This window comes from Harpia harpyja, chromosome 17 (assembly GCF_026419915.1).
Source record: "Harpia harpyja isolate bHarHar1 chromosome 17, bHarHar1 primary haplotype, whole genome shotgun sequence".
In the NCBI taxonomy this organism is placed as follows: domain Eukaryota; kingdom Metazoa; phylum Chordata; class Aves; order Accipitriformes; family Accipitridae; genus Harpia; species Harpia harpyja.
Window position 1 is genome coordinate 1,709,200 of NC_068956.1, and position 15,947 is coordinate 1,725,146.

Below are 15,947 nucleotides of genomic sequence, written 5' to 3' on the forward strand. Positions count from 1 at the left end.
CCTCCAATGAGCGAACGCTCCCACCGCTACGCCCCGCCCCGGTAGCGTCTACCCTGACGCCAGCCTTAAAGGGACCGCGCTGCGCTGCTGGACTGGTACGGGGAGGGGGGGTGCTGGGGGGGCTGGGTACGGCATCGGGAGGGCAGGGAGGGGGCTGGTGAGATGTAGAAGAGAGATGCTGAGCACCCATGGGTGCGGGTAAGGCGCTTGGGGGGTGCTGGACACTCAGGGAAGGATGTTTGGGGGGTACTGAGCACCCATGGGTGGGGGTAAGGCGCTTGGGGGGTGCTGGGCACCCATGGAAGGATGTTTGGGGGGTGCTGAGCACCCATGGGTAGGGGTAAGGCGCTTGGGGGGTGCTGGGCACCCATGGAAGGATGTTTGGGGGGTGCTGAGCACCCATGGGTAGGGGTAAGGCGCTTGGGGGGTGCTGGGCACCCATGGAAGGATGTTTGGGGGGTGCTGAGCACCCATGGGTAGGGGTAAGGCGTTTGGGGGGTGCTGGGCACCCATGGAAGGATGTTTGGGGGGTGCTGGGCACCCATGGAGGTGTGGGGGCTGCATGGGGGGGTTGCTGAGCTCCTTCTAGGGGTGCATGGAGCATCTCAGGGCACCCGTGGGGGCACGGAGGGTGCTGGGCACTGATAGGGGTGGTGGGAGGGGGGTGCGGAGGGTGCTGAGCACCCATGGAGGTTTGGGGGTGCTGGATCACCCTGGGGGGTGCCCCCAAAAAAGGGGGCAGTGACCCACGCAGGGCTGTCGAGAGGAAGGCAGCGCCTTGACGCCTGCCCCCTCCCACCAGCCCGGCTCAGCAATGGCGAGGCCAGGACACACCAGGAACCGTCCGTCGTTGGAGGAAGATGAGGATGAGGAGGCCGAGGACCCGCTGGACGCCATGATCTCACGGACAGGCTGCGCGGTGCAGCACCGGGAGCTGCAGGAGTGCATGGCGGCACGGCAGGACTGGCGGCATTGCCAGACCCAGGTCCGGGCTTTCGGCGAGTGCATGGCTCGGCGGCAGCGTGCCGAGGAACCGCGCCGAGCACCCGGCTCACGCCAAGCCCATCCTTCACCTGCCGGGGATTGAAATCACCGGGGAACCCCCACTCCTGGCACCGCCGGCCAGCCCACACTTGGTACCCCAGGAATGGGGTAGCTGCACCATTTGACCCTTTTTTGGTGTTATTTTTTATTCAAGCGGGTGGACGTGCCGGGTAAATCCACGCTACGTTGTTGGGAAATTAAATCCGGTGGCGTTTGTTGTCCTGGCCGAAGCATTTGTCTCCATTTGCGCCACTGGGGATAACTGGGAGCTTGGAGGGGATGGTTGTGGGGTGAGATGGGGATTTCTAGCCCAAAATGTCCCAAACCGGGAGCATTCATGGCACCCAGGCTGGGTCTCGGCTCTGCAACAGCCCTGCTGTGGATTTCCACTCCCTGTCCTTCCCTGTGCCATCCCACAGCTTTTCCCGGCAGTGATATCCTCGTGTCCCACAGGACAGGACTTTGGGGGGGAATTTATCTCCTGGGAAGCCGCAGGAGCATTAGGGATGGGGGATAAAGGGGCTTTTATGGAGTGGGATGCTCATCTGAACATCACCTCCTAGGGAATGAGCTATGAAAATGAAAATAAAATCGCTTTTTGTAGGCTGGAAAGGGAAGTGCACCTGTGGTTTTTGCCAGGGGGAACTTCCTGGGAAGGTGGGTGCTGGGGCTGCCGAAGGGCTGGGTTTTGGCACTGCTGGCCAAAAATCACAGCTGGCACAGGACCTCAAGTGAATATCTAGCAATGCCCGAGCAGCCCCAGTTTGGGGGGGAGTGTTAATGAGTTATTTTCCCTCTTTTAAAGAGCTGGTGCTTAGGAAGGGGGAAAAAAACCAACCCAAATCAACCATTTTTTGGGCAGGAACAGAACCTTCTCTTAGCATCCATCAAAGTAGGGCTCAAATTTGGTTATAACATACTTCCTAATAGGATGGCATGATCAGGTGTCATCTTAGCTCCAGCCTAAGCAAAAACAGCCGCATGCACCCGATCCCAGAATTGAAAGAACAAGTATTGGAGCAAAAACCCAGGCGCCATAACCCATTCGACCCAGCACCCGTAGGTGCACCCAAAAGCCACAGCTCCCATAGGCTCTGGGTTTTGCAGGACGGCAATAAGTGTCTAATTCGGTCCCACATCACTCAGGAAAAGCGGCAGTCCTAGGAAAAGCATCTGGCACCATCCTGGGAAATTCTCCAAACAGCTTTGCGCTTCTGCAAGTTGTCCTTCCAAGGCACAAGTAATTTCTCCCTTTCCAAGGGGCTGTTGTAAAAAGTAGATTGACTTCAGGGATCCAGGGGAAAGTTTATCCTTTATGGCTTGAAAGGCAAATCAGAAATTAAGGAGAAATTTTGCACACACTGCCTGACACAGCTCCAACCTTCCTGCCTCTGCCCTCTGAGGCTTTTTTCTGTTAAGGAGCGGTTGTTCAGCTACTCGGGGACAATCATCCCCAACCCTCCCAGGGCTCTGAGGCTCCATTCATGTTGATGAAGCTCTGATTTAAGCAGCTCTTACAAGAAGAACACATTGCTCCAGCCTTCAGCTGAAGAAAGGAGCAGGACGGTCACTTCCACATCAATAGCATCTGGGAGAGTTGCAGTGCAGCATTATTAACTTGCAGAGATTTCTGCAGACTGAAACTTGTAGAAATCCTCACATACCAAAACCAAAACATGCAGGAAAAAAAGAGGAAGAGCTGAGAAAAGTAACCCACATTTCATTGTGACCCCCCCTTCTCTCAGAGTACTAATCAGTCAGAAATAAACACATGTATTTGTCTTTATTAAGACAAGCTGCTTGACAACAGTGGAAATTTCTTCCAATTCACCAAATTATTGGTACAGTGCTCATGAAGTTGCCTTCTGGAGGCTCAAGCGGCCATGGCGGAGAAGGCTTGCTTTCCCAGTGGTGGCTCTGAAATGGATGGAGCGTTCTTCCTCACTTCAGTTCATCTGCGCTAGCAGCTCTTCAAGTTCTGGTCGAGACTTTAATCGGCTCTTGAAGTCAGCTTCTGTGTGCTGTGGAGGGAGGAAAAAAAAAAAACCCTCAAGCAAGTCAGAATCACCTCTTGAGTACTTTTGGAAATCAAGAGGAATTCAAATCCTCTCCCAAAGAGAATCACTTAAGAGCAGTAAAATAAAAGACTTAAATGTCCACTGAATCCAGGGAGTGGGAAGCACAAGTGGAAAGTCACTGCAGGCTACGATCTTGTGGGCAGCTCAACCTGGAAGCACAGCAGCCGTGGACATGCTTGGTCACTGCACGCACTACTCTGAAATTCAGCCTTGTAGGCTCCTCCTCACCTGGGTAACTGCTTTTGGAAGAGTGAGCAATGGCACTCTGCTCAAGAAGTCAACTGGACATCTCCAACTCTGCCACTGCCTATCATCGTAGCATCTACTTTCCTGACGAGACCTGCCACTTTCTCCAGAACTTTGCAGGAGCATCCCAAAGCTTTCACCTCTCTTCTGCACTGCCAGTCATATCAAGCCAGCTCAGGTCTCTCCCCTGGGCTTCCTGCATCAGACTGCAATGACTTTGCAAATGGCACAATGTCACAGTTCTCCCTCCAGACACAAAGCCAACAGCCAAAATTAAAAAAAAAAGACAAAAAGGCAGCCCTAAGGCAGAGACGGGACTGTGACCAAAGCAGAGAAGATTACTGGACTCAAGAGACCTCCTGTATTCCTTCTGGTTTTGCAGAGCTGGAGATAACTAAACATTCTTCAAAGGCCACTTAAGAAGCCAGCTGTGTTTTCATGCTTGAATTTAGCGTGCTGCCTTTCCTTTCCAGCCGCAGAAGTCTTTTAGTCCCTGAATAAAAAGGGCCTCCTGGGACTGTTCTGTCCAAATGTAAAGTGACAGAAGTTTAAATATCTCCTTATGCCTGGTCCACCAGTGATTGGAGTTCTGTCCTGAAGTCCTCAGTGCTGAGAAAACTGTTGGGCCTTTCTGCAGGAAACAAGCTGAACCCCTCCCAGAGTAAATTCCATCAAAACAGGGCACAGCATTTGGGTTTCCAGTCTCAGCTTTGCTACCAACTGCTTCATGAAGTTCCTGGTGACTCCCAGATAAGAAGCAGTGAAGCACTGCTGAAGGAAAGCGTTCCTCTCTGAGTCGCAGGGAATCTGCGGCAGCAAAGGAAAGCAACTTGCAACCTGCCATTTCCTACAGATCTACGGGATTGGCTGGGAAGGTACCTTCTGTGGCACTAATTATAGGAGGCTAAAAGGAAAATGAAATGTTCATCAAGAATTAGAGAGAATGGGTTTTGATAGACCAAGTGAGGGCCTGGTTCTGGGAGATCCTGAGTATCCCTAAGTCTAGATTAGACAGTAGCCTCAGGACCAGGTCTGTATTTTCAAAGCAAATTCATGTCACACATCATATTGCTTCCTAAATGCAAAGGCATTGGTAAAATTAAACATACCTCTTTCACTAACAGATGGACCCCTTCAGGCTGATTACTCTGAATAATTTCCAAGAGTATCGGAGCAAACGTTGAACTCAAACCGCTGATCTGAAAGAAGAAATAAAAGTGCTGCAGGAGCAGAACACCACATACAAAATGGACTCATTATATTAATGGCACAGGAAGAGAGTCCATTTCAGTATGAGCCTGTGGCAGTCAACCACTTCATTAGAGAAGCACTCCCTGCTTTGTGCACACACCTCTCGCATGCAGCACAGCCCAAAGCTCTCGTTTTGGCTCTTCTCTATGAACACTCTGCTTCCTGCCCCTTCCTGTACGCTCTCCTGCACGTAAAGAGACTTAACCACACACGAAGACCTCAATTTAGGCGCGACCCTAATACAAAGGCTGCCACGGCGAACCTGCAAGCCCCGGTGTTAGCCACCATCAGCTCTCTCCAGTGGAAAAAGTCTACCTCTAGGTTTAAAATGTAATTCAGCAGAGGTTTAGCATATAGCAAGGGAAGACACTGTAAAATAGGAAAAAGTCACTTAGGTGAAATACCTGTTTACCTCAATCAGCTGTACACTTTCGATGCTGGCCCTGATACTAATAGTATTTTAATATTTCATCAAGTTTGTCCAATCATTCATCCTTAAATATGACTTTTCTACCCATTGTATCAAGTATTCTGCATAAAATAGATAATAAATCTTCTGGCTGAAATACAGAATCCAGGAACCCCTCCTCTGCTTCTACTTTGTGAGCAACCTTTAGCAAAAAATCTAATTAGACTTCTTTGCGCTTCAATTTACGCCTTTCAGTTGTTCAAGGGACTTAACTCCAATTGTTAAGGGGTTTTGAGAGCCTGAGATAGGAGGTGCTGCACAAGAGCTGCAGCACTATCAGCAAACACCAGCTCATACCTGGACAACCCTCTGATGGGTAGTGAGGACCGCATCCAGCTGCATTTTGGAACCTCGCTCTTCCAAGAACAGCACTTCATTGGTTTTGGTGGGCATCGCGTAGCTGCAGGAACCACAGGTCAGTGCTTAGGACAGGGAGGATAGATTTGCACTACTTTACAGGAATGAATCTACCTCCAGCAGCAGAGAATGTGGAAGGAAATTAACTTTTCATGAGAAATTAATTATGCAAACAATGTATCTTGCAAATCAAGCGCTGGCAGAAGCCGGGTGTTTTACTGGAAAGAGATAAGGGAGAAGCTTGCAGCAGTATTGCCAGCAAAAAAACCGTTTCAGCTACAAACACCAGCTTGAGAAGAGAACTTCTAACTTCTTTATAGCTAAAGGAGAGCTTTAAAGCAACAGTTCTGGCTTATTTTGTAATCCGTTCATTGGGAACAGAGCTAAAAACCACTGCTGCAACGCACCACTCAAAAGACATTACTTTCACCTCTGAATTTAAGAGGAGTATGATCACGCACTGGATCAGATTCTGCTCTCCGGTTAGCTTTACTCCAGAGACCTCAGCCTCCCCATCTCCATTAGCACAGCATCAATAACAACAGGCTACATCCTACTGTCCACGTTTTACCCTACAATTTTTGCTCATAAAGGGCAAATAATTTCTTTCTGTACATACTGAAATCTGCACACCCCTTCAGACCACAGTCCAACCTCAGAGGGCACAAATACGATACAGGGTAATAATGCTTTACACTGAAAGTGCTATCAACATTCTCAGGCCGTGGGATTTCTCTGCGAATGCTTTCTAGTGCGTTGCTGCTCATGAGACTACAAGCGACTGATCTATGGACAAAGGATTTCAGATCCATGGCTGACAGTTCATCAAAGTGGATGAACATAAAGAAAATGATAGGTTTAATTGGCATGAGCAGGAACCAGTGTTTATACTCAGTGTTACAATTAAAGATACACATTTTAGAGAATCACCGCGAAGTGTTTTTACTTCCTTACAGCAACGCAGTGCTTCTCCCAGTGACTACAGCTCCTTGGGTGCACTGCAGGCACCAAGAAGCTGTATCACATTCCTCAGACTCATTAAAACCAGCAATGCTGCTATCAGGGGTACACCTGCTTTGGAGATCTAGTGTGCCACTGAAGCATCCCCTACTAATAATAAGCTAAAGCAGTTGGTAGCTCTCCCACAATCTCCAGGGGTTTCCCAAGCTCATTCTAGTTTGTATAATCAGTATCATTTGCTTACTGCACAATATATGTGCAGAGCCTGGATGAAACACTATAAAGAAAAAACAGCAGCAAAAGTCAGCAATACTTAAGCCTACGTTCCCGGGGTCAGCACACACAGGCTTAAGCCTTTTTCTCAACGGAATGAAAAGTAACAGCTATTTTTTCCCTTGAGATCTGTTCAGTCAGTGCCTGAACAACTCCATTTCAGACTTCCTTATATAAATAAAGCATACAGACACACAAAAAGAGAACACCAGGCAGATGACAGAAGATTTGGATTTACACGTAGGAATCTATCAGAGAGATTAGACTGCACCCTGCAAGGTATCATCATCTACAAGCTTCACATGGCCTAACGCAACCTGACTGCAAGGGATGACAAACACAGAGCTGTGTTCCTCCTACCTTTCATTCACTCTGATGGAGAGTCGGTTGCAGAGTTTATGCACATACCGAGCAAAATGCTCCACGAGACACATATCATAGGAAGTCATCTGGATGTTGACATCTCCATACTCATATTCGGTTCCAACATTTATCTCTTTCATCTGTACTTTATCCTTTCTCTTCTTTGGAGCCTGTATTTTTAAAAAAAAAAGAAAAAAAATAGAAAGCCTATCTGTTTTGAACAAAGCTGGAAATAAAAAAACATTAACTCTTGCTCCTACACAGGAGACCATGCTAGGGCACTCTCTTCTGACAAAGGTTTGCTGAACTATGTCAAACATATCACAGCCCATCTGTGCTCACTTTCCCCAACTGCAAAACTGGGATGACATTATCTTAACAGATGTTCTCAAGTTGAGCAGTTCAGTTCTTGGATGGCAGCACCACAGAAGTCACACAGAAAATACGTGCATACCATGATTAATTTCTTCCACAAGAAACCAAGGAGTAGAAAACAACCTGCTTTTTATTTCAGTTCCTGCCTTCAAGGCAGCTGTCTAGTTGAGTTAGATGTTTCCTCCTTCCACAAAAATTGTCGTCTTTCCAAATTTCAGGGAAAGTAAAAAGTTTAAATGCAAATAAGACCTGCTCACAATATTCTGCAATAATTTGAAGTTGGGGTGTTAAACTCAGCATCAGGAAGAGATTCCTCCCTCCCAAAACTACCCATTAACTTAAACAAGAATGTACCGGACAAAAGAAAGTATTTATGCAGTGTTGTGAGTGGGTACTTCATGTGACATAACACTCTCTACCAAGAAAAGTAGCAGTAAACCACTACATTATTCCTTTTTAATATGATTCATCAGCCATGGAATTAATAATACCAACATTTAAATCAGACTGTAAAAAGACAGGTCAGCTGAAAGCAAGCACAGTAGGGGAGTTCTTATGCCTACCTCCTTCGGGAGCAGGTATTTAAACCTCCCAATACCATGCGTAGGATGGGATCTGTAATGTCTGTGGCAACTCACAAGTGCATCACCTTAAAATCAAAGCAGAGCAAACATGTTTCCAGCTGAATGGCAGACAGCCCTTCTTTTAAAAAACATACTTGGGTGCTTTGAGAGCCCAAAATCCACACCGGGGACAAGAATTTGTCCTCGGTTCTTTGACACAAGGCAAAGGCAGGCTAAGGCTTCGGCCAATCTCTGCTCAATGCAGGCAGCCTGTTCATCATAGCAAGCCTGTTACAATTCACAGTTGGTTATGGTTTAAATAAGGAAGGAAGAGATTAAAAATTACTCATTTCCCAGGTGAATTCTCAGACAAACAAAACCAAAAAAAAAAGACAGACTTGTCAGCACCAGTGGATGGTGAGGATACTGATGAAATATTACATCTGCCTCCTCTTATGCGACAGCAGTGATGCTACTATGATGGATCTGAGCCCCACTTAATTTTAAATCCAGTCCTGTTCAAATATTCATATGCTAGGAAGCCAAATCAAAACGGCATCAGCTTTTATTTATACTTCCTTCTCCACAGTAAAATGAAACCCTCAGTAACCCTCATTTTAATAAACGAAGCTCAGAACAGCAAAGAAAAACTGAACACCAAGGATCTAAGCCATTCAGTTACACTTTGCCTCCACATCAAAATAAAATTCTATTTTAAATTGTGACAGCAGACTCCACCAGCTCAATAAAAGTTAAAGTGGGACCTCACAGGGGTGTAAGTCAGTTCCCAGGCAGTGATGCAGTGAAAAGCATGTGGCTGGTGTCACTCCACAGCATAACACCATGACTAGTACCACCTGCTTAGTCAACAACAGGGAAAGAGAAGAAAAGGTTAGAAAAAAAGGTATGGAAGTGGAAGAGCACCTGCTCAGGTTATTTAACCAATCCAAAATTGGCTAAAAAAAAAAATCAAAACGAGACACAAATGCTCAAATGTGAAATATTTATTTTGGGTAAATGAAGTTTTGCCTTGCACTGGATTACTAAGAGGCCTTACCTGCAGCACACAGACAGCTTTCTCTGGGTGTTGCTGCTCTGTAGGAAACAAGATGATAATTAAAAGCTCTGATTTCACACACCTGTGGAAACACAACATATCTGGCTGATCTCCTTGAACAAATGCTCACAGCCCAAGTCCCTCAGACACAGATAGATCCCATTAGGAAAGAGACCTTCTCTCCTTCACATCCTACAGCCCTTTCAGCTCCCAGACATCAGCTGAAAGTCTTCCCTCCACAATTAAAAGATTTTCCTTAGCAAAAAGTACTTTTTTTGTCATGTATGTTTTCTGACAGTCAGAAGTGACCGAGCATTTTTAATGCCTTATACTGTGTATTACTTACTGGGTTTGATTTCAGACCACTCACCTGCTGAGCGCAAACACCTGCTTTAGCAATGCTCCCTTCCTCAAGCACAGCACCTGCAACAAGCCACAACGGTCAAAACACAAACAGTATAGCGGATACTCAGTGAGTTTTCACTCACACTTCCCAGAATACACCCATCAAAACAACACCTAAGACTCTCTGAACGTACCAATAACCCTCCACTGCCTCCAGCCACTATCGCTTTCCAGAATACCACCGCAACACAGAGGAAAGGGATGAAGGAGGAGGAAGATGATGACTGTGGTAACCTCCTCATGCACCCCCTCACTTTGCTTCAGGATCCAACAAGTGGGGGTGGGCCACCCTCCTCCCCTTGGTTACAGACCATATTCATCCCTCGCACCGTCCCACCACCTCCAGGTTACAACAGCCGCACGAACAACCCTCGTGCTTGTTCCAGCTCCACACGGACAGAGGGAAACACAGCTCATCCATCTCCAGCGCAGCGCGAAGCAAAGCGCTTTGCTGTCACCACAACCCTGGCAGGCCAGGAGCTGCATCACGCCAACCGGCGTGTGGGGGGGATAATTACCAATGTCCCCAAAGAGTGACCAGAAGGACAGGGAGGACCAGGGATCTGCCGCTCCCCGAGGGCAGTGACATGGCGGGGGGGGGACCTTGTGTCTCTGGGGTGATCCCTGGGTGCTGCAGGAGGAGTGGGGGTCTCTGCCCACGATAGGCGACCCAGGGCACTAACTCAGGGTCAGGCCTGTGTCCCCCCCAAGAGACACAACCCCCCCCCAATCTAGTCCCAGGGCCGGGTCGGGCCTGTCTCCCTGACCCTCCCGTCCCCGGTCCCAGAACTAGGCCTGTCCCTCCCCAGGAGCCGGGCCTGTCCCTCCTCTCCCCACCCCGTCCTCCGCCGGTAACCGAGGCCGGGCCCGGTGTCCCCCACAGCCGGTCAGAGCCCGCCGGTACCGTCGGTAACGCCGCGTTCATCCCTGCGCCTCAGACAGAGACGCGTCCGTCGCTCTAAAGCGTCCCCCCCCTCCGCCGCCGCCGCCGCGGCTCGGTGCTCCCCCGCTAAGCGTCCCCGCGGCCCGCGGCTCTCCGCCCCGCGTTCCGCCCACGGGTGCCTCCCGAGTTGCCCCAATTTTTGGACACCCCCCCCCGCCCCCAGTGGTCGCAGGACTCCGGTCTCCTGCAGGAAGGGGTGGGCAATGCTTGTTGTGTGGATGTGGTGGGGGGGGGGAACACAGTAATGGCGGACACTTTGTTCCTGCCGCCCCACGGAGCCCCGCGACGTGGCAGCGCGGCTGCGCGGCGTACCCAAGCCTGCGCCCCAGCGCTACGCACCTTACTAGCCGCGGCCCGCCCCCCGCCCGCTCCTCGCATACTGATTGGCCTTCCGCCGCGTCCATCGAGGCACGGCTCGGCGGCCATGTTGAGTGTGGCCTGGGTGGACTCGCACCTAGCGGGGCGAGGCGGTTGTGCTGAGCGCCGTCTGTCCGGCCCCGCCCCAGCGTGTTGCGGCGGCCATCTTGAGTGTGGCCTGCCCGGCCCCGCCTTGCGGCGGCCATGTCAGCGGAGGGCGGGAACGCTGTGAGGGGAGAGCGGGGATGGAGGGTGGCCGGGGTCAGGCAGGTGATCTGCTTTTATGAGCCCTCAGTCAGTGCACGTTATCCCTGCTGGCTGTGGGATCGAGGCAGGAACCCAGCGGGGGTTCAGCAGGCCCCTGCTCCAGCCTGGGGACGGGCCCTGTGGGGTGTGAGGGCACCTAGGTCTGGCTGGGGTGTGCAGGCCTGAAGCAAGGGCCAGGGGATTTGGCACTAAACCTGCCTCGTTTGGCGCTGCCACCTGGTACAAGCACTGCAAAGGGGTTTTCTTTGCGGTTGCAGAGGACGGGCTGGCCCTTAGCCTGTAGTCACCAGCCGTGTAATGGTCCGGGGTTGGCCGTGTCCATGCTGGCAGGCCGCCATGGACCTTGAAGTGAGGTGTTTGGGCCCCACGGCAGGCGTGCTTTTGGTTTGTGGGGGAAGCAAAGACAAACTCCTCTTTCTGCAGCAACTTTTCTCTGAGGGGAGAATCCTGCCTTACTGCTAGCGCTTTGATCCCAGCCGCTCTGGAGGCAGTTCCCTAAAACGTTTGAAGTGGGAGGACTGTAGGAAGGATGGACTGACGGGGACCTCCCCAATCTGCAGTATGTGTTTCCCAGCGGGAGAGGAGCTGGGCAGGGGGGTCTGCCTGGCAGACTGGGGTGGGAAGAGATAGGCACTGCGTGGCCCTGTGCCCCCCAAACCTGGCAGTTGGGAGTTGGCTCAGGAAAAGCCATCCTGTTGCAAACTGCCCTCTCCTATCTCTTCAGCCCTCCTCCTCTTCACCAGGCCATCTCCCATACAAACCTTTATTTCTCCTAGGCTCTTCCCCACTTTCTTCTCTCCTGCCTCCGCCCCAGTTTCCCCCTTCTTGCGTGGCAGATAATCCTGCCCACTTCCCTGAGCCCCCATCTTAGAGCTGTCTATCCTGGGCAGCAGCTGCCTGGCAGCTTGATTTCAGGTCAGGACTTCTACCTCTGCTGACTGATTGCTGCTCCAATTGCTTTTGGCTGGAGCTGTCAGGGCTCATGATGGACTTTCTCTCTCCAGTTCATCTGCGTTCATTGATGTGGCAAGTCTCCTCTGCTGCAGACCAGGCTCATGCATTTGATTCCTGCTCCATGATCTACCCTGCCAGGCCCTGTCCTGCTTTTCCGAGTGCCTGGAGCTCCCAAGACACACCTGACACCCCAAAGGTTCATCCCCATTGTGATCTGATGCATGGAGGGGAGAGGAGGAATGTGAGATGACAAGGTTTGCCCAAAAGCAGAGCCTGGGTGGGCTCTGTGCCGTGCACAGGGCTGTGCTGTTTCCTCCACCCGCTCAGCATATGGAGTAAGCAGAGGGGACCCGTGCCACCTTTGATCTCTCCTCCACGCTTTGCAAGGACGTGGGCTCCCAGCTCTGAGCTATGTTTTCGTGGCGCTCCCTGGACATGACAAAACTGCTCACGTGGAACGGATGTTGTACTGCCCTTTGATCTCACCTTGCAAGCCCCAGGCAGGGCCACCCTGGCAATGACACTTGTTTGATAAGTCCAGGGTGCTTCGAGCAAGGAGCACTGTGGGAGTCTGACCTGGGTTAATACCGGCACTCCCATTCCAGGAAAGCTGGGCTTCAGCTCCCCTGAACTTTGAAAACCTGGAGGAAATTCCATGCTTGGGGGGGCTGCTGTGACTGGAGGGGGACTGGCTGGTCCTGCATTTGTCAGGGGAGGCTGTGACAGGCACCACAGTTAACAGCAGGTCATGCTCGCGATGACCCCTTGTTCCATGACCTCAAACACTGTGTGCTCGTGGAGGGGGGCTACACCCCTTAATTTCCTCTGACCCTCATGGGGAGTCATCTTTTGGCCACCCACAAAAGGTGGCTGAGGAGGGGGCATTACCCCAGACCAAGTTTGGGGTACAGCAGTCACTGCTAAACGTGTTGCAGGAATCCCACTCCCAATGACCATCATTGTCCTACATGTCTCAGTGAAAAACGAGTCCATCTCTTCATTGTGGAGTTTCTCCAACATCTGTCATCGATGGATACGTTTTAAGGCCAAAAGGGACTGTTAAATCATGTAATTCAGTCTCCTGCACATTGCAGCCTATAGATTTCCGCTGACTTACAGCTGTATGGAAGCAGATCACTCCTGTTTTGATGAAAGCATCTTTCTCATAAAGGCTCCTGCTCTTGATTTTCCCTGGATACAGATAGGGCTGCTCTTGGCAGCTTGTTCTGGCGGCTGAGCACCCTCTCTGTTAAAAACGTGGACCTTCTTTCCAATTTGAATGTGTCTCGGCTTCAGCTCCCAGCTGCCGGTCCTCGCTATGCCTTTCTTTGACTAATGAATCGTTTCACAGCCAGGTAACCGAATCCCTGTTTGCAGGAGCACAACCTGCCTTTTTGTGACATTTAGAAAAAGAAGCAAAGCCGCAGAAACCCAAACCACCCCTTTTCTGTACTGCGCTAAAAAAAACCAGGGAGCTCTTCTTCTTTTCAAGGCTCCCCCAGCTGCTGAGAGGGCCAGGCCTTGCTGGAGAGGCTGTTTCATCCATCCTCTTCTGCTTCGCTGCAGATTTCTCCCAGTCACGTAGCTGGATGTGCCCTGTCAATGACCCAGCGTGGTGCACAGCACAAGTGCTGGCAGAGATGATGCTCGAGCGGTTTGCGACCTACGCAGAAGGCTGTTGCAGGCTCCCTGCCCCTTCTCAATCCGCTCTCTATCGTGCTGTCTGGAAAAGCAAAGCTTGTCCTAGAAGAGTTAAGATCCAGCGCCTGAGTCTCCACTTCTTTTTGGACTTGTTCGATTACAAAAACAATCAAAAAGTGTTTAAATACACCTTAGAAAAAAATCTCTGTTGTGCATGTCTCCTCTTCTACCTTCTGCAGCACTTCTTAGGACCGCACCTAAGGCCCGCAGGGGTCGGCGGGATGATCTCCCCTGGCTTCACCGAGTGGAGGCAGGTCCCTCAATTGCTTTATCTTGAAAGCCTCATCCATATCCCCTGCCAGCCCCTCGGGCTGAAACCTCTTCGGCAGGCAATGCAGAAGTGTTTCCTTTGCTCAGCGCGAAGAGATGCTGAGCCTGAGCAGAGCTTTTGTGATAAAAATAATTGTTACTAACAGACAAGAATTTTCCCTGATGGAGAGCTCTTGTTTTCCCTGGGATCAGCAGGAAAGATCCCTGAATCCATACTGACACATAACCAAGGAAAATATATGTATTTAAAATGATGTTGGAATTAGTTAAGTCAGGTCTCTGCCAGTCTGGATTCCCTTTCCTGGTGGTGTAGGAGAGCAGCCACACGACCAGTGCCACAGCAAGGGGGAAGCACTCCCAAATGCCGGGTGCAAAGCTGAATGCGAGCTCCTGCTCATATCTTTATTAAAACTTATTTAAATGTAACCACCTTATTAAAGACACATTTTCTCTTTCAGTTCACTGGCAGTTCAAGGCCTGGAAAAAAAAAACCCTTTGGAGAAGCAGTTAATCATGTTGAGGGAGTACAAATGAAATGATCAAAAATAGAAAGTGTAGACTGTTCGGTTTTCAAAATGCCGTCTAATTCTGCACCTGGGTTGCGGGCGCTGGTAGGGGTGAGACTCGTGTCCCCGGAGCGGGGAGTGTTTCCATTCACCAGGCAGAGACAGAGCACAGAGACCGCTGCTGGAGACACCGAACAAAGGACGTTCATGGCCCAGGGTGACCTACCTGCAAGCAAATCCTTGCCGAGAGCCTGTGCCCCCTCTGGCTACATGGACCATTTACAAATCCAGGACAGCGGGTCACATGGAGATGGAATAATATTAGTTTCAACCCATGATCTTTTTCAAAGAGGAGACGGATTTGGGGGTGTCTTGTCCCTCTAGCAGAAGAGATGCAGCGCTGAGACATAGCCCTTGGGCCTTTGAGAGGAAGGTGTTGAGATGTGAGAGGGCACAAGAGAACAGTATTCACTGGCAGCGACTACATTTTGGGGGGACTAAACGGGCGGTGGATGCCATTTCCCTGACCATCAGAGCAGAGAGGCTCTGGAGCAATCTCCCAGATGGGTAAATGGTGGAAAACCTACCCGTTTCCAGGTGGAAAATACCCCATGAAGCATTATTTGGACCTTGTTGAATGGATCGCAAGAGATTTGCACCAACATCAACATGAATACGACCATGGGGCAGGAGATGCAGACCCCGGAGGGCTCCGTCATTGAACACGTTCTTGTTTCAGCTGAGATATTCCTGGGAGTGGCAGGCGATGCCAGCACCAGCTGAAGCCCTGGGAAGCCCATGGGGGGTGAGCACTTCTGAAAAATCACGTTTTGCGTTCAAATTCAAGCAACAGAGTATCGATCGGTGCAGGATTGCACCAGTGTGGGAGAGGAGGGAGCAAGGCTGGTGGACAAGAGACATCCTGAAGCCAAGTTTTAAACAGGAGGGGACAGGATGCAGCTGGGAGCCTCCTCACCCGCTGAACCTCGAGGGCATGCAAAGTGGGGAGAAATGGGCAAAGAATAGCTAAAGGGAGAGCTGGCCCCCAGGTGGAGTTCTGTCCTCTCCTCCAGGCAGGGGGGGAGCGCCGAGCTGTTTCCGAACGACTCCACAAAAGGGTGACAGTGGGAATCATTGACTTCCCTGGGAAATGTCACCCTGCTGTGAGGGATCTGCTGGGGACATCGTGGAGTGAGCGTCCCCAAGAGATGCTCCTCTGACAGGAACATGTGCATCAGTTTAGGGTTAGGCCTCTGGTCTTAAGGACTTTGCTTGTTCCTCACGCCTTTGGGCCCCCCCGCCTCAGCGATTTCAGCGAGCGGGATACCACCCCAGCGTCCAGAAAACCCACGCACCCATCGTTAAGCTCCAGAGTGATCGCACCCACAGCTCAGAAGCAGAGGCCGGCAAGCCCCGCCCTCTCCCATATCACCCCGCCCCTCCCTCTGTGATTGGCCCACCGCGCGGCGGGCGGGCCACGCAGCGCGACGTCCAAGCGAGCGGACGAG

The 15,947-nt window shown here is 50.8% G+C and overlaps 2 protein-coding genes across 4 annotated transcripts; one reads left to right on the forward strand and one right to left on the reverse strand.

Annotated features, from left to right (window-relative positions):
- The first annotated feature begins 13 nt into the window (after window positions 1-13).
- LOC128153304 (cytochrome c oxidase assembly factor 4 homolog, mitochondrial) lies at window positions 14-1,274 on the forward strand. 2 transcript variants are annotated; one of them, XM_052812513.1, is made up of 2 exons: window positions 14-95; window positions 803-1,274. In XM_052812513.1, the coding sequence occupies exon 2, from the start codon at window positions 815-817 to the stop codon at window positions 1,085-1,087; it is 273 nt and encodes a 90-aa protein (XP_052668473.1). In that variant the 5' UTR covers window positions 14-95; window positions 803-814; the 3' UTR covers window positions 1,088-1,274. The 2 variants fall into 2 exon arrangements, with proteins under 2 accessions (XP_052668473.1, XP_052668472.1); XM_052812512.1 differs by lacking the exon at window positions 14-95 and adding an exon at window positions 118-198.
- A 1,534-nt stretch (window positions 1,275-2,808) lies between these two features.
- On the reverse strand, window positions 2,809-10,438 carry MRPL48 (mitochondrial ribosomal protein L48). 2 transcript variants are annotated; one of them, XM_052812511.1, is made up of 8 exons: window positions 10,346-10,438; window positions 9,407-9,459; window positions 9,037-9,074; window positions 7,980-8,065; window positions 7,039-7,211; window positions 5,386-5,488; window positions 4,478-4,567; window positions 2,809-3,065 (listed from the first exon to the last, which is right to left on the reverse strand). In XM_052812511.1, exons 1-8 carry the CDS (start codon window positions 10,364-10,366, stop codon window positions 2,991-2,993), a joined length of 639 nt encoding a protein of 212 aa, XP_052668471.1. In that variant the 5' UTR covers window positions 10,367-10,438; the 3' UTR covers window positions 2,809-2,990. The 2 variants fall into 2 exon arrangements, with proteins under 2 accessions (XP_052668471.1, XP_052668470.1); XM_052812510.1 differs by lacking the exon at window positions 10,346-10,438 and adding an exon at window positions 9,576-9,915.
- Between the last annotated feature and the right edge of the window lie 5,509 nt (window positions 10,439-15,947).

Coding starts and splice junctions, on each gene's coding strand:
- LOC128153304 (XM_052812513.1), top strand. CDS start 815: ATGGCGAGGCCAGGACACACCAGGAACCGTCCGTCGTTGGAGGAAGAT.
- MRPL48 (XM_052812510.1), bottom strand. CDS start 9,683: ATGAGGAGGTTACCACAGTCATCATCTTCCTCCTCCTTCATCCCTTTC. Junction 9,460..9,575: donor GAGGCAGTGGAGGGTTATTG/GTACGTTCAGAG, acceptor GGCTTGTTGCAG/GTGCTGTGCTTGAGGAAGGG. Junction 3,066..4,477: donor TCCATCTGTTAGTGAAAGAG/GTATGTTTAATT, acceptor CTCCCTCCACAG/CACACAGAAGCTGACTTCAA.